The 21,879-nt window shown below is 38.5% G+C and overlaps 1 protein-coding gene across 3 annotated transcripts; it reads right to left on the bottom strand.

Annotated features, from left to right (window-relative positions):
• Window positions 1–1,163: 1,163 nt before the first annotated feature.
• LOC117303460 (coiled-coil alpha-helical rod protein 1-like) lies at window positions 1,164–21,011 on the bottom strand. Of its 3 annotated transcripts, XM_033787675.1 has the most exons (21): window positions 20,942–21,011; window positions 19,580–19,715; window positions 18,971–19,025; window positions 18,422–18,694; window positions 17,995–18,182; window positions 17,152–17,287; window positions 16,799–16,906; window positions 16,497–16,549; window positions 16,126–16,213; window positions 15,732–15,842; window positions 15,380–15,486; window positions 14,794–14,906; window positions 14,255–14,375; window positions 13,578–13,702; window positions 13,056–13,126; window positions 12,308–12,425; window positions 11,782–11,883; window positions 9,699–9,850; window positions 9,011–9,164; window positions 8,339–8,478; window positions 1,164–1,222 (listed from the first exon to the last, which is right to left on the bottom strand). In XM_033787675.1, the coding sequence occupies exons 1-20, from the start codon at window positions 21,003–21,005 to the stop codon at window positions 8,372–8,374; spliced, it is 2,382 nt and encodes a 793-aa protein (XP_033643566.1). In that variant the 5' UTR covers window positions 21,006–21,011; the 3' UTR covers window positions 1,164–1,222; window positions 8,339–8,371. The 3 variants fall into 3 exon arrangements, with proteins under 3 accessions (XP_033643566.1, XP_033643565.1, XP_033643567.1); XM_033787674.1 differs by lacking the exon at window positions 1,164–1,222 and having other exon boundaries at window positions 7,601–8,478; XM_033787676.1 differs by lacking the exon at window positions 1,164–1,222 and having other exon boundaries at window positions 7,601–8,478; window positions 18,971–19,022.
• Between the last annotated feature and the right edge of the window lie 868 nt (window positions 21,012–21,879).

The raw sequence follows: 21,879 nt of genomic DNA, 5'->3' as shown, positions 1-21,879 counted from the left end.
GTTTCGCTCTTAATGAACCGTTTTAAAGCCTCCTTCAAAAGAGTCATTATCTCTGCGCATGTAACACAGCTTTCTTTCCATTTACCGCTTTGCCAGGATATCATCATTTTGTTCTTTTTCATAAACATCATATTTTCATTTTAGTTAAAGGGAAGGTACACGTTTGGTAATTACTCAAAACAAATATTAATTTAAAAACTGACGAGCATTGGAGATCTGTTGATAATATAAAACATAATGGGAAACGTATTTTTGAGAAAGAGGTAGTTTCTCACTAAAATAATAAAAGACTTCTAGCTATAGAAGTCTTTTATTCTTATCCGAAAGCACACAAATTCGTCCAAAAAGGGTGTTTTTTCTTTCATCATTTTCTCGCAACTTCGATGACCAATTGAGCCCAAATTTTCACAGGCTTGTTATTTTATGATTATGATGGGATACACTATGTGAGAAGACTGGTCTTTGACAATTACCAGACGTGTACCCTCCCTTTAAATAAGCGTTGTTGTTGTGTGTAAGTCATTTTGTTCCTATTCGTACGTCTTTTTGTCCGTTTATCTTGTGTCTGTCTGTCCACGGGCTGATTACTACAACTTACTAGCCTCTGCTTATCAATTCGCCCTCCGTACTGTTAATTTTCTTTGAGTGTAAAAACCCATAACTACTCTGTCCGCTATCTCATTCTGTAATGCCGAGTTAAGTTTTGACAGTATGGAAATAAATGTGAATTGAATTCATGTTTTATTGTTATCTATTATTGCTTCATTACGTATACAATAATAAACCACAAGGGAATCTGACTGGGTAAGTTTTGATTTAATTTATGTTGAACAAAGAAAAAATTACTCTGACTAAAGCGTGATGCTGATAAGTAACCCATACGTTGGCGGCATTCCCAATACAACTTACTAATCCCTCAGTCAGTTTCCCCTGTGGTTTATTATTTAATATCCGAAATTAAAAGTCGCACCCCCTTTAGGTGATCCCCTGGCTGCCGCTTCCAGGGTTGTATCGTAAACTTGGGTGTGAACCCTGGCTACACGGCAGCTAACGGTTGTATGGCTTCTGACTGGCACCCCGAACAAAGATATTGACAAAATATTTAGGTATACAAATGAAAATATAATTGCTGGTAGAAATTGGTGAAAAGAAAAATGACCTACTTTTGTGATTACATCAGAGGCGGCAGACGCTAAAGAGGAGGTTTTTCCTGGTCCTAGAACTATAAGTGCAAAGCGAGAAAGAGAAAGGAATGGTGTCAAAAGGTGCACGATATACCGTAGAACAAGAACAGGGCACATTTTCATAAGACAACAGTGCTTGACAGACTTCTTTTAACAGGCATGTGAGTAACTATCCATATAAAACAGGAAAAGAGAAAACCGGGCAAGAAAAAAAGGAAAAGATTATGGTCCTATACTTTTTTACACAGAAAGTAAAGTGTAAAAAAAGAGGAAAACCAAAACCCAAAAAGGAGGAAATCAGCTGAAAAGAGGAAGTCTCACATGCCTGTTCAATGAGCAAACAATTGGCAAAAGCCACAACAATGCAACTTCATGTAACTTTGGCTGGCAAACTATTTCTACTCGGCGATGCTTAGCGGGCTTTTGCGCATACGAGCTTTTTAATAAAATTGGGGACTGGATCCAATTTCATGGCTTTGCTTACCACGTTTTTTTTTAACTTGGTACCCTGCAAAGAGCAGAATTCCGCAGAAAGCAATGGCCATGAAATTATGTAGCAGATGGATACAATGGATTAAGTTTACTTAAGGTCAAGCAATCAGGGCCTAATTTCCATGAGACTGTTAAGCAGAAAATACTGCTTGGCAAAACTCTTTGCTAATCAAAATTAAGTGGTGCACCAACCACACTAATGCAAACTTAATGCAAGTTTGGCTGGTAAACCTGTTTCTACTCAGCAATACTTTTCAAGTTTTTGAATAAATCTGCTTGGAAGGAGAAAAAGAGGATAAGCAAAAGTTGTTGTCATGCAAACTTCAGCTACGAATGACGGTGGCCAGACGTAAGCGGGAAAGGTGTGATGAAAGCAAGACGGGGGATGAAAGCAAGGGAGCACTTAGGGGATTACAATTCAGCAATTACAGCAAGAATAGCGTGGGAAAAACGATGTCAACAAACATATCAGTTCTAAACAGATTCTGTTTACCCAAACTGCCTTTCATGTTTTTACATATTTACCAACGATAAATACCTACCCCCTAAATTTGCAAACATTTAAAACTTCTGAATCCGGTATTATGTTTATTTTGCCCGGGTATTTAAAAAGGGGGGAAACAAACGTGACACCTAGTGAATGAGTATTGTTAAACTCAACAAAAGTTATTTATGAAACTGGCGAGAGTGACCTGGATACGCCCAAAAATCCATTATCAATATCACAAGAGGGGCTAGCCGCTCCAGTGATTTGATATAGTTTACTGATTTGTTGAACTGAAATTGTGTTCAAGGGCACCTTGACAAGGATAACGAACATTGTTAAAGCATGCACTGTATACAAATGGCCCCCATGGCACTGGTGTTACCTCACAAAATTAGAAAGCTCAAATATAATACACAGGGAAACAGGTACAAACCTAAAAACGGCATAGAAGTAAATCATTAATTTGAAGGAGATTTTAAAAATGGGTTTTCTTAAAGTTTGATAAAAGAAACCAATGACTTTGAAAATGACGTATAGTATGGTTGAAATTTATTTCATCAAACTGCATGAGAAAAAGACAAATCACAAAATTTTCATTTGTATAATTATTTCGATACAGTATTACGTTTGCTGTAACACCATGTAATGTTGGGCGGTTCTGAAAAGAACCGTAGGTTTCAACTCGACTCAATTTCATAGAATCACTTCAAACTAAAATCAATTAAGTCTTCTTGTTCGTGTATCAGCCATCGATTTCACCAAACTCTTCCAAAAATTTAATCGCAGGACTTAAACTTCGTAACCATAGACGTTAGGACGCATTGAACCCACATCCTAAGTTAGAACGAGTTAGGACGAGTTACTCGTCCTAACTTAACTCGTCCTAACTCAACTCGTTCCAACTCGAGAGGATTAATCCTAGCGTTTCGTGAAACCGGCTGCGGGTCATTCCTCATATTCGTTCTGTACAAATGTTAGGGCTACGTGCCGATGCACACGATTCGGTTCCTTCAAGATCAACCCTTTTCTGATAAGCCTGCCGTCCTGAATGACCGGTCATGATGGTTTATGGCCCCCGATCACCCAGCTGATCTGATACATGATCCCCTTTTCAAAACTACGGCTTGACCTCTGGGTTTCTGTCCATGGGCGTGTTGAGACAATCCCCTTTTCAAAACTACGGCTTGGCCTCTGGTTTCTGTCCATGGGCGTGTTGAGACAATCCCCTTTTCAAAACTACGGCTTGGCCTCTGGTTTCTGTCCATGGGCGTGTTGGGACTATCCCCTTTTCAAAACTACGGCTTGGAATCTGGGTTTCTGTCCATGGGCGTGTTGGGACTATCCCCTTTTCAAAACTACGGCTTGGCTAGCGCCTCCGGGTTTCTGTCCATGGGCGTGTTGGGACTATTCCCTTTTCAAAACTACGGCTTGGAATCTGGGTTTCTGTCCATGGGCGTGTTGGGACTATCTCCTTTTCAAAACTACGGCTTGGAATCTGGGTTTCTGTCCATGGGCGTGTTGGGACTATTCCCTTTTCAAAACTACGGCTTGCCCTTTGGTTTCTGTCCATGGGCGTGTTGTGACTACATGTATAAATGGTTAAGGGGCCCGAAACCTTCACAGATAAAAAAAAGCAAGTGCCCATTTATTATAAACCGGGTAAAAAGTCTTTTTTTCTGAACAACAACAAAATACGATTGTTTGCAGATTTTTTTTTTTTTTACAAATTTTGAAAACCTAATATAAATGCATTTAGTTCTAAAACATTTTACCATAGGAAGAAAAGACACATTATACAGTATATAGCAAATATGTAACAGCTTTTTATATAAATAAAATATATAAATATGAGTCAACAAACAAAATTTAAATACAAACAACACACCACACCTACAAGTTTGTTTTGTTTCGACACACGTATGCCTATACTTAAAAAATCACAATAACACTGAGGGAGAAACGCAGGTAACTGGTAGGTACAAAGGGACCTGATGGATTTCACAAACAGTTTAGTCTTATCTCAAGTTAGGACCAGTTATTCGTCCTAACTTAGGACTAGCCATACGTTTTTTATGTCTTAGGACTAGTCCTAAGTTAGGACTAGTCCTAACTTTTAGTGAAATCAAACCCCGGCTAGTTTTCAAGGTGGTCGTACAGTCAAGTTACTTCTGCAATACGTTGCTATTTTCACAAACTTGGATCCTAGCAGGGCAACAATTATTTTTTATGATACCAAGGCATTGCAAACAATTTTTTTCAGATGTGGGCTTTATGTAGAAACAGACTAAAACAACTTTCTCTTTAATACAAGTCTTGACCCAATTCACATGACTGCATCAACCGCAAACTCCTGAAATTTCTATTTCATCATGATGACGAAAACAGTCAAGTTTAAAGCTCAAGATTAAAAGGCGTTTTTGTAGTTTTTGCTTTTTTTTAACAAAACATTTCTGTTTTTCGGTTCAAAATGCTATAAACTTTGCAGACTTGTTATTTCGACATAAAACGTAAAGTGGTATTATATTGTATTACACGGTCACCGTTTGGAGTGTTTGAATAAAAGGTTTTCAACTTTTAGGTAATTCTTAACGTTTTTCCCACAATTAATATTCCCGCCAACTTTTGGGACCCATGACGTAAACGATCAGGCCAGATTGATGATTCTACAATAATAATTGGCATAAAAAGATAGAAAAGATATGAAAAATAATCACACTGAAAAAAAAAAATGAAAAAAAAAATTGCCGTGAAGAGTTGGTTAAAAGCATGGGGATTGTTTTTAAAATCCCACTGAAAAAAAAAACGAATAAATTGTTTAAACTTATGTGCCGGACCTGAAAATCCCCCGACCGTTTTATTCCTTAGGAATTATTTTAAAAAGAAACTTTTACATCAACCTGTAGAGAAAAAACGAACAGATTCTCCAACAACATGGAGGTGCGTTTTACTTTTAGTGGTCATAAGCAATAACTGTTAAGGTTCAATTGCCATGCATTGTTGATCACTGGCCATTGACCGAAACCGACCATGCATAAAGCACACATGATACTTAATTTGACCGCTTACTAAACATGTCAATGTCATTGCACCACAAGAGGACACTATAAATAAAAAAAAGTAGGATTTGAAACTTTGCATGGTAGAAATATGATATAGTAACGTTTGCGGTTACACCATGTAATACAAATCTCTAAATGAGTTTGGGTTGTTCTGAAAAGAACCCCTGATTTCAACTCGACGTTTCAATCAGTTCGCTCTAATCGCCTTCTGGAGATGCAGCAGCAGAGTCCAGCTTTCTATCGAGTATGCTCAGGAAAAAATTCAGAATACTTACACTTGAAAATAGGTATAAAAGTTAGAGCTCTGATATTTTTTGTTGATTTTGTTGTTTTTTATTATCTTTTGGGCTCTCTTTTTGGTGTTGTGTTTTGTTGCTGTTGGTTTTATTTAAATAACACAAAACATAAGAATCGATGCTGCGTCTGAAATCTGAGCTGGCTGGGACGAGCAACAAGTTATTTTTGTTACCTGGCCCAAAGTTCTGTTGTGTTGCAATATCACTTTGTATACACTCTTTTGAATGCAAGCAGTTCTCAGGCACAATTGGTATGCCATAGGCAGTGATGCAACAAAACGGTAAAAGGAAAAGTGATACGTCAAAACCTGTGCCTGTTGGGGATTGGTTCCGAACAGCAAAAAGCTAATCAGGCGTGGAGATTTAAAAATAGAACCCTATAAAAGCTGCTGTGAAAGTTGTACCGGAGCTCACACCGGACTTAAACCCTCAGTAGGCATGGTGCCTGCGCATGGGACAGGAATTTGGCGTCTTGACACAAATCGAAAGGTTACCAAAGTACAAGAGAGAGAGAGTAAACACGAAACAATCCCACGCTTTTTTTTATTTGTTGTTGGTTGCCATGGTTGCTTGTTTCCACTTGTTTTATTGTATGTGCAATATTCTACTCAAATTTGTATACTTTTTTTTTACCCCATGTCCTTATTGTTTTGTATGCTTTAGTTCTTTCTTGTTAATGTATGTTTTTATTGACGAACACTATGGAAATAAGCTTTTTCTAGCCTTTTTGTGTTATCCTCAACAATTCCTCAGATTCCGGCTTTTTATGCTTCTCGCTTTTGCTTATAAATAAACAAACCCCTGTAAATCAAAGTTTTCTATTTTTGTTTGCAGTTACTGGTCAATACTGTAGGGACTTCGCCATTGGTTGTATAACAAACCCAAGACATCTTCACTCCGCCTATTGATAGACAACTCTAACAAACACAAGAAATATTTCTAACAGTGTCTCTAATCATGGCTTTTGGGAAAGCTTGAAGAAGTGTCGTGGCCGAGCGGTTAAGATCACCGAATTCAAACTCTGGTGTTTCTTATCAGCAGAGTGTGGGTTTGAATCCCCAGCCGTGACATGTGTCCTTAAGCAAGACACTTTACCATTGCTTCGTCCTTCGGATGGGACGTAAAGCCGTTGGTCCCATGTGTTGTGTGTAACGCATGTAAAGGAACCCAGTGCACTTATCAAAAAGAGAAGGGGTTCGCCCGGGGGTTCTTGGCTGTGGCTGCTTAATGCGCCATAGCAACTTGTAAACCCATATAAGGTGCTAATTAATTGGGTCTCAAAATTCATGACTGCATTAACCTATCTTTCTGAAAGTTTGTTTATACTCAGCACCTTGAGTACTTTGTTTGGTAGATACGTGCGCTATATAAGACTTTGATATTATTATATTATTATTATTTTCATTCTTGCAGGGGCTAAGCCCTAAAGCAATTTTCCTCTGGTAAAGGGGCACTTTTATTTATAAAAAAATAAAAAAATAAAAAAAAATAAAAAAAAATAAAAAGCCTACAAAAGTACAACAGAGAAAGTATCCACACAAACACAAGAATGTTTTTCAACCCAGTGAGTTGATGTCTACTTTTTGCTCTCCTATTCTTTGGAGCTGTTTTAATTATATAAAAATGTAGCTTTGTTTAGCTTTGTATACAATAACACTAATAGGTGATAAATATAATTTCTAAAGGTGGTCCCATTTTTTTGAAATTTCCAAAAAAATCCATAGCAAGTATCCGTAGCAGGAGGAATAATCCCTTAGATAGTAATACACAATCTGAGAAGCGTTACTGCAGTAACGCTTCTCAGATTATAAATTTGATGTCTTTTAACATAACCATTTTCTCAAAATGCTTTATACTATCGAAAGCTTCTCAGCTATCGAAGGCTTCTAACCAAAAGGTTGTCATGCCATTATTTTTTTAGTGATTACCAAGCTAAGCCACGTCTGCATTGGATTGACATTTAACCAAGACCAGAGGTAACATGGCGAAACTAACACAGACAATGGGAGACTTTCTGGGACGATAGAGGGCAGCAGACTTACCGGGTAAATCCATTGTTCTCAGAATTATGCGCATGTTCAGAACTACGTAAACAATGGAAATTTACCCGGTATGTCTGCTGCCGCCTAGCGTTGGAAAGTCTCCTATTGTGAAACAAACTGATTGGCTAAATATAAACACACGAGGGCGCTATGCAAGCTTTTAGGCAGGTGAAACTGGGTGGGTACCAAAACTATCAGGTTGTGTAAGTGACACTTATTGCTGAAGGAGACGGCGTCCACTACACAAAGATTTTTAAAACAAAACACCACTTTCATGATGCAATGTTGGAACCCTATGATGGCTGATGTTTTATAATATGAATAACCTTGACCTTCCTATTTTGTTCAGTTATGTTAAATGTTTTCATTAATTTTGTGTAAATTAACAATCCTCAGGGAGCTCCAAGGCAAAACAAAAAAATAATACAAAACGTTCTGTCTCTTGCCATGAGACTGGAATGTTACAAGTCGACAAGACCAATTTGACACGGTTATGTTACCTGGGTAAAATTTTCCTGGGCTGTTCACACTGGACTTTAAATGGTCAAGTTACCAATTTTTATTGGTTAGCCTACCCCCCAAAAAGTCCAATGCGAACAAGGCTTTAGAACAATCTTGCTGCTTCACCAAAGGTCAAACAAACTCTAACCAAAACCTAGAAATCGGATTGAAATGGGAAGAGCCTCATGCTTAGCTAAATAACAAAATTAAAGTTACTAACTTTAAGCCAGTTTATTTAAACTAGTCGTGATTCATGCAGGAGTTAGGCCACACTTACCAACAGGGTACAAGGCTTTGGTTTGGGGCAAGTCTATCCTTTGTCCGAGTTCTCGTCGCTATGGTTACTGCCACCTTCGTCATCCTTAAGTACTTCAGCAGTAAGGGATTGAAGATCTGATAATATTGCACTTAAAGGCGCTGTCATGAGAAGAACAAATATGAACAAGTAATTATTTTCCTGCTGACTTGGTATTGGCTTTGACCTTGATCCCAACAAATTAGTCTTTGCTCAACCTCAGACATGTTTAATGCTAGTAATTATTGTTTAGCATACCAAGCCATGGGGAGGTGCAAGTGACATCAAATGCCTAGTTAAAGACACTGGGTTCTTGAGCAAGATACTTAACCTTAAATTGCTTCTCTTCAACCAGGTGTACATATGGCAACTACTGAGGGCTGAGATGGTATGATGTAACTAGATTCAGGTTGAATTTTCCTGAGGGAGTTCCGAGACGATTTAAGGAATGGAAAAAAAATTCTAGTGACTGTGTAGCTTTTGTTCATGCGTCAGAAGCATCAAAATAGGCAGGTATGCCCACTATACATATGTCCATCAAGTGTTTTATATGTGAGCTTTCGAATAAACACTATTTTATAATTACTATGCTTTTTCTTGAAGTCTCTTTTTGTAACTAATTGAATTTCACAGTCCTCAAGGAAACTGAAATACCTTTCTGTTTAGTTGGCTGTTCTGCCAGACTCGTTCTTGCTGAATCTCGAATGGTCTCCGTTGGTTCTGAATTCTCGTCATCACCGTCCACTCTTCGAGATACTGCCCTCTGTGTTTTAAACTGTCCAATCAGGCCTTCCTGTTTAAGTGTTGCCTGTAGTGAAGAGAAACATTGCATGAGTATTCCCAAAAGACGTATTGATAAAACTGACAAAACAAGTTTGTCCACTGTTTTCATTTAAATGGCAAAAGAAACAAATGGTAATGCTCAAAGTGCAGTATTCTCACTTGGTTTATCCAATTTTTTATGTATAAAATAATAAATCTGTGACAATTTGGCTCAATTGGTCATCAAAGTTACAAGTACACAAATTTGTGTGCTTTCAGATACATGAGAAAGGCCTCAGAAATGAAGTCTTTCTTAGATTCAAATATTTTAGTAAGAAATTACCTCTTTTTAAAAAAAAAACTGTGACCAGAGGGAGTCATTTCTAGCAATATTTTATACTATCAGCTGCTCTCCATCAAATCCCGCTCTAATCATTAGGGCTTTGTGTTAACCCAAAGTAACTTCAAGATTACCTGGTCAGTTTCCCCTAAGATTTTATCACTTGAAAACTAAAAATTAATATCTGAGAGAAAACTTTAAAAAAATATATAATAATAAGTAAAATAGTGTTTTCTCTACCATGAGTAGATTGCAGTCTTTCTCTGCCCCTCTGAGCTGAGATCTTAATCTCTCTATCTCCAATCGAAGTTCCTCTTCTTGAGTTTTCAAGATCTCGGCTGATCTCTCCCTCTCCCGCACAACCTGCCTCTCAAGATGTCTCAGGGAAACAACTAAACAAAGATGAACGCAAGGAGGAAAAGAACAAAATTATAAGCAAGATATATTCTTTAGACCCAGTGCAAAACTAAACATCTATTAAACCGATGCGATAACTGCAGCTAACACATAGGATTTGACCTGCCTCGAGCCATTGGGCTAGCTCTGTGGGCTAGTGGTAAGACATCTGCTCTAGCAATGCAAAGGTGGTGGGTTGGAATCCCACCCGAGAGATTTGCCTGTGGATTTTTGTACACAGAACTCGACAGAACTCGTACTGCATCTTGTTTTGCTAAGCAGATTGCTAAGCACTATTCTGGGCTTGATTTTTGGTGGAAAATCTTCAAGACCACCTGGCTTCTACCTAAAGGAACCAGGCACAAATCGTTCTTGTGAGATGGTAGTTTGGTTGAATAACTTATTCTTAGCATTGGTTGAATAACTTATTCTTAGATTAGCATAGTTTTGTTGTGCTTAGCTACTTTTTGTGCTTCAGCAGCTCTATTAAAGTCTGCCCAGAATTTGTTTATACAAAATCAAAATGAAAACAAACTATTAACTATATTGTTTAACCCTTTCATAAACAACCACTGGAAGGCGAGCCCACATTATTTGACCAATCAAGCGTGAAGTACACATTCTCACACAACATAAATGTGTTTGAAGTTGGATTTTACAAACCTTTTATTTAAACTATTAGCGGTAATACAAATTGTATTAATTATTGAATTTCATTTCATATATTTACAAAAATGATTTAAATTCTGCAATAAATGTCAATTACCTTGAATCTTTGTGATGTAAACCCACACACTTTTTTTTGCATACAATCTTATGACACTCTGAAGGTGTTTGGCATTTTGGAACTTTCCACTCCAATTTGAAGTGATTGCGTAGGAAAAAAACTCTGTTTTATTTTACAGTCTTTCGCAATATCTGATCTTTTTCTTTCCAATGATGGCAAGAGTGGGTATATAACATGGACAAAAATACAGCTTTTTAACAAATGTCCTTGATCTGTTTTTTTGTGTTATCTTGGGCGTTTAAAGTCGCCATTGGGGCTCTAGCAGGGTTATGGGAAATGGTACAAGGTCGACTAAAGCAACCATTGTGGCTGAAAGGGTTAAACAACCACTATTCAGAGAGAGTTTATCTAAAATAATTGTCTATAGAAGTAATAGTTGATACAGACTCAAAGTCAACATTTTATCACAACTATAAAACATAAAAACTTCTAGGTCAACATTTCAACACAACTGAAAAACAGTAAACTGCAGAACTTCTCCGTTCATGCGCTCAGTGCTAAAGTCACTGGCATTGAGGCTGCCTTGCCCTTCAATGGCTAAACAGCCTAACTCAACAATTTTGGTTTCTTAAGCAAGATAATTTCTGGGTAAATTGAGGGCGCTATTTATCCGTTTCAAAGTTTCAAAGGTAAAACAGCTTATCCCTGAATGGAATATTTTGAGTAAGTTTGTTTTACCATGGAAGGGACATGCGATCCAGTGTTAATTTCAGGCTTGGCCAATTTCTGCTTTACAGCTTTATGAAATTGGCCCCAAATATGCTTTGAGAGTTTCTTGGTTTCATTACCAGGTAGATGAAATTCTTATTTATGAACAACCTTGCTGCCAAAAGTTGAAAACAAAAACTGAAGTATAGTTGTCCAATAAAACAGATATTTGATGGGATACTGCTTACACCTTAACACTTAGAATACCATACTAAAGCCCGATTCGTACTTCCTGCGAATGCGAAACGATTGTTGACGTCACAAATTCGCACAAATAATTCGCAGCAGTTCAACTCTGCTCAACTCACTTGCGAATATTGGTGCGAAAGGAGGGTTGTGACGTCAAATTCACGTCAAATTCGCTTCGCATTCGCATTCGCAGGAAGTATGAACCGGGCTTAAGCGTTAAAGTTGAATGATTAATCAACGTACCTGCTTTGGCTTGTTCCCGTCTTGCATTGTTGACTTTGTGCTCCATCTCCAACAGCTGATCCGTCAGTTGAGACTCCCTGGCCGCCATCTTCTCAGCAGATGCTGTTGGGATTTCAAATTTTTTAAATGGAATATTAACACTATAAAGACAGTTCAAATTCCTATGACTTGGTCATTCTTATGGAAACCTTGGATTTGCATTAAGTGGATAGCCATTTGGCATGCTATGGTTCATTTAAATAATTTGACTATCCACATGCTATTGGAATGTAATAGCCCAATGAGAATGCTCTTTGAGATAGCAGTTATTTATAGAATGCGCATGCTATGCTGAATCCTATGAAAACCACTGTTGAACAGCAGTACCTTTTCCTTCTTAAAAATTTTATATAAAAATTAATCTTCAATTTACTCACTTCATTTTAGCGCCTTGAAATGGTATTAGCACTGAGATAGTCACAGTGTGACAGGGGAACTCATTTTTCTGCCAGTGGCCTAAATTCATTCACATGTTATCTTGTCATACCTCGATCAGTGGTCAGTTGTAATTTAGCAAGCTCCATCTTTAATTTACTCGCTGACTTAGTTGATTCTTGGCACTCTGTTTCAGCTCTGTCCAGTTTAGTGGATATGCTCTCCAAACTCTTAAAACAAAAAACATGCAAGTAGTTCACATATAGGACAAAATTTGATGGTGTCATACAACAGAAAACCAATTAGGCATTTGCCTTTTTACTTTTGGTAATATCTTCAAGAGGGTTGCAATCTAATTGAAACCATTCCACTGCAGAAGTTGTATATGTGGGTACAATTGTGCGTACGTGTAGATGCATTCACCACACAATTGCAGGCAGGCACAGTTAACGTATCATTCAAAACCATGTTATTGAATGGTCAGACAGTAGGAGGGTTGACTGTGTACCGTGTAGATGCATTCACCACACAATTGCAGGCAGGCACAGTTAATGTATTATTCAAAACCATGTTATTGAATGGTCAGACAGTAGGAGGGTTGACTGTGTACTCTGTGAAGATGCAGTCAAAATATGATAGCATATTGCGGGCTGGCATAGTTTATTTATTATTTCAAGCCACAGTGGTGGCTATCGAATGGTCAGAGAGTAGGAGGGTTGACTGTGTACTAAACTCGCCACACTCACCACATGATATCATGTTGCAGGCTTGTCTAGTTTATCCATCATCCAAAAGTCAAAACCATAGTAACTAATATTAAAGGGTCAATCAGTAGGAGGGTTAATAGTAAACAGACTTACCTTTGATTGTTGTTGAACCTGAAGTTGTAACTCCTGAATCATTGAGGCATCTTGCTCTTGTCTGGATTCAACTGTGAAATAAGGAAATAAAACAACAATAATTGACTCAATTCCAAATGATTACCCGTTTAAGCTAAAAACTAGTCTGTGTACAGTATCATTGGCTTAGTGCTGTAAGAGCCTGTTATTTGCAATTTCATATTTATATTATTCAAATAGTCTATTTGGCTGAGTCCGAGTCCGAGTCCAAGTGATTTACATCTTAATAAGAGTCTATAGCCCAGTTCATATTTCCTGTGATTGCGACTGCGATACAATTTTAGATGTCCCAGCTCCATTTTCGCAGAAGTTGAGCACAGTTCAACTCTTCCGAGTTATTCGTTGCGGATTTGTGACGCCACCATTCATATCGCATGCCATTTGCATTCGCAGAAAGTATGAACCGGGTTTTAGTCTCAGTTATCCAAAAATGTGACTCGAGTACGAGTCTTGAGTCAATCAACACAACAAACTGGTTTTTACATTTGGACTTGATGGTGTCATACTGCTGCTGCATGGTCTCTGTGTCTTGTTTGATTCTGGTGGCTAGGGCGTCACGCTCGTGTGTTACTCGATGTAACTCCATGGCAAGCTCCTGGTACGTCAACCTGGTACACAAGGAACAAATATTTAATATTGAGTTGTTACACCATAACTCATGGAGATCATTTCATGTACATGGTGTACCGCAAACCTGGGATGTCGTTGCCGAGCGGATAAGAGCACCAAACACAAGCTCTGGTGTTTATGTTCAGCAGAGTGCGGGTTCGAGTCCCTGTCATGACACTTGTGTCGGTGAGCAAGACACTTAACTGTTATTGTTTCTCTAGACCCAGGGGTAAATGGGTTGCTATGAGAGCAGAGATGGTTCTTGTGATTGAATTAGCTTAGTAAACTTCATATTTGGCAGCAAAGGCTGTATGCTTCGGGAGAAGCTGAGATGCTTTAGAGAATAAGTTAAATGGCCCATTGCTCAGAGTTACTTATGTTGGAAGTGCTTCAAGCGCCTTCGGGTGTATAAAGCGCTATATAAAAAAACGATTTAATAATATCATTATTATTAATAATCTTAACTTGATTGTGCCACACAGAGTTTTGGATGCTAATTATCTTCATTTTTAGTTACTTGTCATTTGTATGTGAGATTGGTCTATACATACCGATTGCTCTCACTGTCCTTGTCTCCCTCGTCAATCTTATTTCCAACAGTCTGCTCCGACTGATTTACTAACTTGTCCTCCTCTCCAAGTCGCCTTATTGCATCCTTTCTAGCCAGTAACCCTAAAACATTGACATGGAATATCTGAAATTAGACTTCGAGAAGTGACAGCGAAAAATTTTCACTTTTCTGAGAGCCCATGGTTTCACAACCAGAACTAATAAATGAAAATTAAATGAAGTATTATTTCAAATGCTCTTTCTCTGTGTTTTTAGAAATAAGACATCAATAACAAAGAAATACTTTTATAATATGTACAACAATAAACAAACAAATAAATTTAAAAGGCCCAGCCCAACACGACACAAAGACAGACAGATAGACAATCAAACAACCAGCAAAACAAACAAAAAACCTAAAAATTACAACTTCTATTTTCCCTTTTCTGAGAGTCATTGGTTTTTACTACCCAAATTTGGGGAATGAAAATATAAAATGAAGTATTAATTTCAAATGCTCTATCTCTGTGTGGATATTCACCTTTTAAAATATTGATGCGACTGACAGCGAAACTGACGCGATGATCGAAGGAGGCAAGTTTGGCTGATGCAGTGTTTAGTTTCTCTTCATGTCCATTATGGGTCACCTGAAAACTGTTACAACAAAGACAAAATAGGATTTATTAAAATAATAATAATACAACTATACAGCGTTTTCCACAAGGGTTTCAAAATGCTATAACATTGTCTGAAAAGATGTGTTTTTAACTGAGACATGAATGAGCTGATTGAGGATGAGTCCTGGATGTGAAGAGGGAACTTGTTCCAGCAAGTTGGTGCAGCTACCTGAGAATGCTCTTTCACCATAGCAGGCTTTCATGCGATATTGGGTGTTGGGGGCTGACCAGAGACGGATTTGAACCAACGACTTCCAGCTTAACGTGTCAATGCTCTACCAACTGAGCTATCTAGCCCTATGTTGGCAGTCTACCTATTTTGTCAATATCTAATTTGGAGGTGCCAGTCAGAAGCCACACAACTGTTGACTACCGAGTAGTGGCTACTCAATTTATATTTATATTTATTTGGGGGGAACTGGGGAATGCCTTAACATTGAGTTGCTATACCTTTGTAGTAGGGATGCTAGTCTAGGCACTGCCTCTTCATATCCATTGAGTTTGGAATCAAGTAACTCAGCCACCTGTTGAACTGACATCAACTCCTCTTGAAGACTCTGAAGAAAAAAAAATAATATGTACTAAGATGAGATACCCGAGAGACTTACTCCATTTTGAAAAAGCAGGGCCCAATTTCATGGCTCTGCTTACTGTCAGCAGAAAATCAGCACTTACAGGAGCAGGGAATTCCGCGTTTACATTAAGCGTATTTCACAGGTTAGCAGGTAATGCCATCTCTTTGATAACAAAAGAAGATATTTTAGTGAAAATGTTAATGTGAGTTTATCAACAACTAACTCACCTGAAATTCTACCCTCTCCAGCTCAAGCTGTGCATCCCTATCAGCAATGGTATGTTCCAATAACTGGCATTTATTCCGCAGACTGATGATGTTTTCGTCCAAATCAGCAACCTGAGTAATCAAGAAACATTGAAATGGAGATTAAGGCCAGGTGCAAATTGGCAGCTTCGGGAGTGGTCAGATTGCTGAGAAGTCCTGAGCTGCTTAAAAGCTTAAAAATGTTCTGCTAATCAGGCATGAGCAGGATACCAGTCACAAATTGTAAATGTAACAGGGTAGTTTTGCCGGTATCCTTAGTCCGGTAAGCTGAATTTTGTTGTACTTAGCCAGTTTTATGTGCCAATATTCCTGTTGTGCCAGACTACAAATTAATCTTTACTGTATGGATACACACCTGCCATTTATGATTCCTTGTGATGGTCTCTTCAACTATATCTTGGGATTTCAGTTGAACTAAAAGCTCAAATACTTTCTCTCGCCACCTGTCACCATAATGGGGGAAAGCAATGAGTGGAAGAAAAAATGGACATCACAAAGATGAGTTGATTTGTATGTTAAGATTCTTTTTAAAATGTTATTTCCATAACATTCTTGAATATAGTTGACTAGCCTCTCAGAACTATTCCAGAATATTTTAATAGCTTTATTATCATTTACATTGCAAGGGAGATGACAAACCGAATTTTCCAGTGGGTAGAGTCCTCGTTTGAGTGGGGAAAAATTACAAATAACCAACTATCTGATTATATAACCAAGTATATTTACCTTGTTAAAAGAATCTGCAGCTTCTTCCCATTGTCTACACTTTCACCTTTGACCTGAAGAAAGGAAAGGGTCACTTTTGTAATGCTATAAATCAAATTTGGATTGAACAAAGACAAAATTGACTAGAGCGGGATTTAGTCAGCTCTCAGTTGCTCTTACTAAGTAAGTTCTCTGCTTATATATATTTGAGTAACTATCAACTGTGTCTAGTGCCTTTAAATTCAAAGGGAAACCCTAGTAATTTCATGTTGTGTGCCAGAGTTAAGACATTGTTGCACCGAAGCGAACATCGTTCTCCTTACCCTTGATAATTCAGACTCCTGTATGGTAAGGATTTCAGTGGCTGAAGAAAGTCGGACATTCAGCAGCTGAACAGCAGACCTCTGGTTCTCAACATCCCTCTCAAGTTCCTGGTAAGAGATCACATTCAGACAATAATAATAACTATCACGTTCAGACAATCAAAGCGCAATATAAGAAAAAGAGAGAAAACTATGATACGTCAAGGAGACAATGAAGGTGATTGCCTCCATGCCCCATGGTCATTGCCTTGGTGCCCTTGAAATGCTCTGGTAAAACTCTTACAATTTCCTCATAGGGTACCCATTACAAGGACGCTTAACATGTTTTTGTTTTATTCTAGAACTCTACTTACTTTGATCTTCTTGCGTTGTTTGTCAATCTCTAGCTGCCATTGTGAGGTGGTGCGGCTGGTGCTCTGAGTGTCTCCTATATACGTCTTGAGTTGACTCAGCTGTATCTGCAAGGATGCAATGGTGGAATCCTTCTCCCTGTTTGGACATCACATCATAAAGTTAAAGGGTGTGCACCAATTTGAGCTATAAGGCTGGTGTAGTGGTATCTCGCCTTGCCTTTCGCCTCTGGGAGCCCAGTGCGAACCCACCTTGGGCAAATGGATTGGTTTTTATTCCAGATCTTTCCACTTCCAATATGAAGGGATTGCATAAAAGTAACCTTAATTTTACCATTATTGAAAAGATCCAATCTTCCTCTTTCCAATGATGGTATGCTGGGTATGGAGGGTAAACATGGACAAAACTACAGCTTTACTACTATGGTCTTTGCACTCAGACTTAAAGCCATTATACACTTTCGGAACAGAAAAAAAATAAAAGTTCACAAATTTACAAATAATTTACAGGGTTTACAGAAGGTACAGGTAAAAGACTTCTCTTGAAATATTTTTCCATGAAATGCTTTACTTTATGAGAAAACATTGAAACAATTATCAATTCTCGACAACGAGAATTACGGATTTATAGTAAACACACGTCATGACACGGCGAAACGTGCGGAAACAAGGGTGGGTTTTCCCGTTATTTTCTCCCGACTCCGAACACCGATTGAGCCTAAATTTTCACAGGTTTGTTAATTTATATATAAGTTGTGATACACGAAGTGTGGGCCTTTGGACAATGCTGTTTACCGAAAGTGTCCAATGGCTTTAAACTGATCAGACAATTTCAGTGATACTTACAGGTTACTAGTCTTGAGATCAGCCGCTATTTGATCTCTCTCATCCTCACTAGTCTGCAACTGCTCTTTCAGCTGACTAGTCTCCTTCTCAAGCCGTATCCGTGTTCTACTTAGTTCCTTCCCCAGTCTCTCAATCTTGTCCTGCCTCTCACAAGTCTCTGCTTCGTACTTTGTTTTCATCATAGTTATCTGGTTTAGTGAAAATGTTCTTGAGGTAAGAAAGGAATCTTACACTAAAAGAGGCAGGCCTGATACTTCTTGGATGGGAATAAAGGCGATTAGCTCCATGCCCCTGGTCATTGCCTTGGTGCCCTTGAAATGTTCTACTAGAAATGTTAAATAATTCGTTTATACTGTTCAACTATAGAGGGTCTCAGCCCAAAGACACTAGCGGGTTAGAGAATTAATTTATAAGGAGCACCATTTACCTGCATCCTATGCTCCTCTTCTTGGCACTTATTGGTCATCGCTAAGGACGTAGTCTCCGTCACGTATTTAACTTCTGCCTTCCTTAGTCTCTCCTCAAGTTCCCTGACCTGTGACTCTCTCTGTGATCTCAAAGTCATGACCTCTGACTTGACCTGAGCGAGCTCGGTGGCCTGCTTGCTTAGAATGTCTGCAGTGTGCTCCAGGTGATGGTAGTGGTGAGGCGACATGGTGGATGAGACGGTTTCAATCACTCTTGGTTGAACGTTGCAGGACTGAATAAAATTGGTCCACAAATGTACAAATTTAAAACCTCTTAGTTGCAAATTTGGAAAACCTAAAATATCACCTCTGCTTTAAAGGCAATCAATGGGAGACTTTTCAGCTGCTGAAAAAAACCTTCTCTTTTAACGCCCCTAAACTTTGGAACTACTGTATGCCCACTCAATTTGCAATGAAGGTTTCTGAGAGGACACAATATTTTCAAATAAAATTTCACAAGTTTAACAAGCATTAGCACTTCCGTAAGGGTAAACCAATCTAAAACTTACATGCACTTGTCCACGATGGGCATCCACAGTGGAGTCTTCACGTGGTTTTGTCCTGCTGCCAAAAATAGTAGGAAACATTGTGCACAAATTTTGTCAAAGAAGTGTTATGTGGCTGACATTGGTGTTTGCCATGTTAAATACAGACAGAGTAGGGCTGGACAATAGACAGATCCAGTAGGCTCCGCCCATGACGCACGTGTGAGCAAGAACATGTGGCGCTCTCCAATGCCTTTCTGCACAACTCTGCCGCAAGTGCCAAGCATACGCGCACGCATGTCGGACCTAAGTGTCGGACCTTTGTTGCGTTGTGATTGGTCAATACGCAATGGGGCGGAGCTTAATGGATCGGTCTATTTGCATGGTGAGAGAAAAATCTTTAAAAAAGCCTCACATGTAAACAAGCAATTTTAAAAGGCAAAACATTTGGACAGCACTTTTTTTGTACACACACTATTATTGTGTAGCGAATGATGTTTTGGTTTGGTAACATTAACAACTGATCTACATCAGGGGTGTATGATTTTGTGCTTAATAGAGCAGACCATTCAACTACGGAAGACTGAACATTTACAAACACAATACACCAAGCTCTTCGAAATATTGTCTTACCGCAGCTGCAGTTGTTTATTTTCTTCTTGTAGTTCATTGATTTTGCCTTTTGCTTTGGCCAAGGCCTTCCATGGATCTGCCGACGCCTGCTTGAACTCGAAGGAAGATGGAGGTCGGAGCTGGGATCCATCGGATGCTGGAGGATAAAAAATCAAGTGATTAAAATACAGTTCTAATTCTTTTGACAAATGTCGCAAAGTAACTCCACTGTGTGGCTTCGAACTTTTGGTTTTAATAAAGGGCAACATTAAGCGCTTCAGCTTAGCAGCATAGCTAGGACTTTTTGATGTGGGGCTTGGGTGCGGGGGATTTCTCCAGTCTAAGCTATGGGGGCCAAGATGGGGGGGGGGGGCAGGGATTTGTGAATGCTTGATATTTTGAAAGGAGTATGCTGCAGTGCAGGTGGTCGCGGTAGCAATCCCGATGGCGATAGTCTACTGTGGGGGGGGGGGGTGTACAATACTTTTTTTGGGGGGGGGGTAAGGGGGCACGCCACCTATAAGGTTTATTGCGATTCAGAACCGCAATGCGTTGTGGGAAGGCATGTGGGGCAGTTTGCTATGCGGTGTATGTTTTGTCAATCATGACTCGCGCACGCATCGCCTATGTATATCTTAGTGTGGGTTCAACAGCACCCTCTCTTGATATTTTGCTATTGAGGATAAACCTTATTATATAGATATACTTCTAGAAACTATATAAGGCTCCTCACAGGGGAGCCTTATAGTTTCTAGAAGTAATATAGATATAGTTGCGATAACGTAACCCTCCTGCCGACGGCGTAGGAGGGTTACATTATCGCAACTACTATAGATAGCACGTCACTCTGGTCCTGGAAAAATTGGAAAAGTTTCCGTATGGCGCCACCACTTTTTCATCCGATATGAAATAGTATAGTATCTTATTTAGCTCAATGATAAATCCCTTTTTGTAAAAATGAGTGAAAAAGTGGTGGCGCCATACGGAAAGTTATCCGAAAAATGTCTGTATCCTGCCAACCCCTTGTTTACAATTATCAATAACAGGTTTAAAATCACTAGCATTTAAGTTTTACAAAAAGGAATATTTAGATATTAAATTAGAGTTAGTTAGTTTTATTTCATTACTAATACTAATGACAAAGTTGTGGCAAGATACGGAATTTCTTCCCAAATGAGATATTCCTTCTCCTTTTTGTAAAAATTTGTGAAAAAGTGGTGGCAGGAGTTTCCAGAAAAAAAAGTTTTTTTTATGGACGGAGAAGTTCATGCCGAGCGTTCACCGTTTAACCAGGTATGCAAAGTGCAATAAATTGACAAACAAGTTTGTACGGACTATAATTTAATAAATTAAACTGCTGATAACTTAAACAAAGACACAAACCTTTAGCTTTCTTGCCGACAACCGGTTGTGAAAAATGTGATGGTGGATTTAAGTTCGCCGCCATGATTGATTGTTCTCATGTGTCACGGCTTTGTGAAGTCCGCCCTCTATGGCTGGCTGAAGAAAAAATCGCCAACTTGACTCGTGCGCGTGGTCTCCCGTTCCAGTCGCTCCGCTGTTTATGCCACGAAGACCTTGACAAAAGGCTATCCATTACAGTGACCATTACTCCCCTGCTGACCATTACATCCTCAACCTTATGTTATTCCTGTCACATAACTTCTTAATCAAGAGTTCCCCCAGTGGTCACCAGAAAAATAAAAAAATCTTCCCAACCTCCATTCTGGGCCTGACGACTCATTTGACTTTCATTTATGCCTTAGTGCAAGAGATTCGCCTCAAGCAATAAATAAAATAAAAAATCTTCAATACTAATATTTTGAAAACAAAGTAAAACGACATTTCTACAAGTAAACACATTAATTTTGATGAATTTTTTCCACATTTATTTTATACTCTGATTGTTGAATATTCCCAGAGAGAGAAATTATATATTTCTAACAAACAAAATAAAATTGGTGGGAGTTAAAACAATAGTAAACCAATACAGTTGGGTACATCTGTACGCTTTATGTAACTGTAATTTCATGAATTAATTAAAATGCCTTTAAACTATTAGAATCAAATAGATACTGAATTATAGGAATGATACATAACCCACTTGTTTCATTTACAAATGTAGAAACATGTAATTATGAACAAAAATGTGTTGAGATTCTTAAAGCTGAGTGATTACAAAATCCATACCAGTACAAATTCTCCTGAGACTCACTTATATTATACAATATAGAAAGGTTAGTGGTAACACCATGTAATGACTATCTCTAATGAGTTGGGGTGGTTCTGAAAAGAACCGTTGGTTTCAACTCGACGTTTCG

Source organism: Asterias rubens, chromosome 19 (genome assembly GCF_902459465.1).
Source record: "Asterias rubens chromosome 19, eAstRub1.3, whole genome shotgun sequence".
Classification (NCBI taxonomy): domain Eukaryota; kingdom Metazoa; phylum Echinodermata; class Asteroidea; order Forcipulatida; family Asteriidae; genus Asterias; species Asterias rubens.
This window is presented reverse-complemented; position numbering and strand designations above follow the sequence as displayed.

Coding starts and splice junctions, on each gene's coding strand:
- LOC117303460 (XM_033787675.1), bottom strand. CDS start 21,005: ATGGCGGCGAACTTAAATCCACCATCACATTTTTCACAACCGGTTGTC. Junction 16,214..16,496: donor CTGCAGATTCTTTTAACAAG/GTAAATATACTT, acceptor TTATGGTGACAG/GTGGCGAGAGAAAGTATTTG. Junction 9,851..11,781: donor ACGGGAACAAGCCAAAGCAG/GTACGTTGATTA, acceptor ATCTTTGTTTAG/TTGTTTCCCTGAGACATCTT.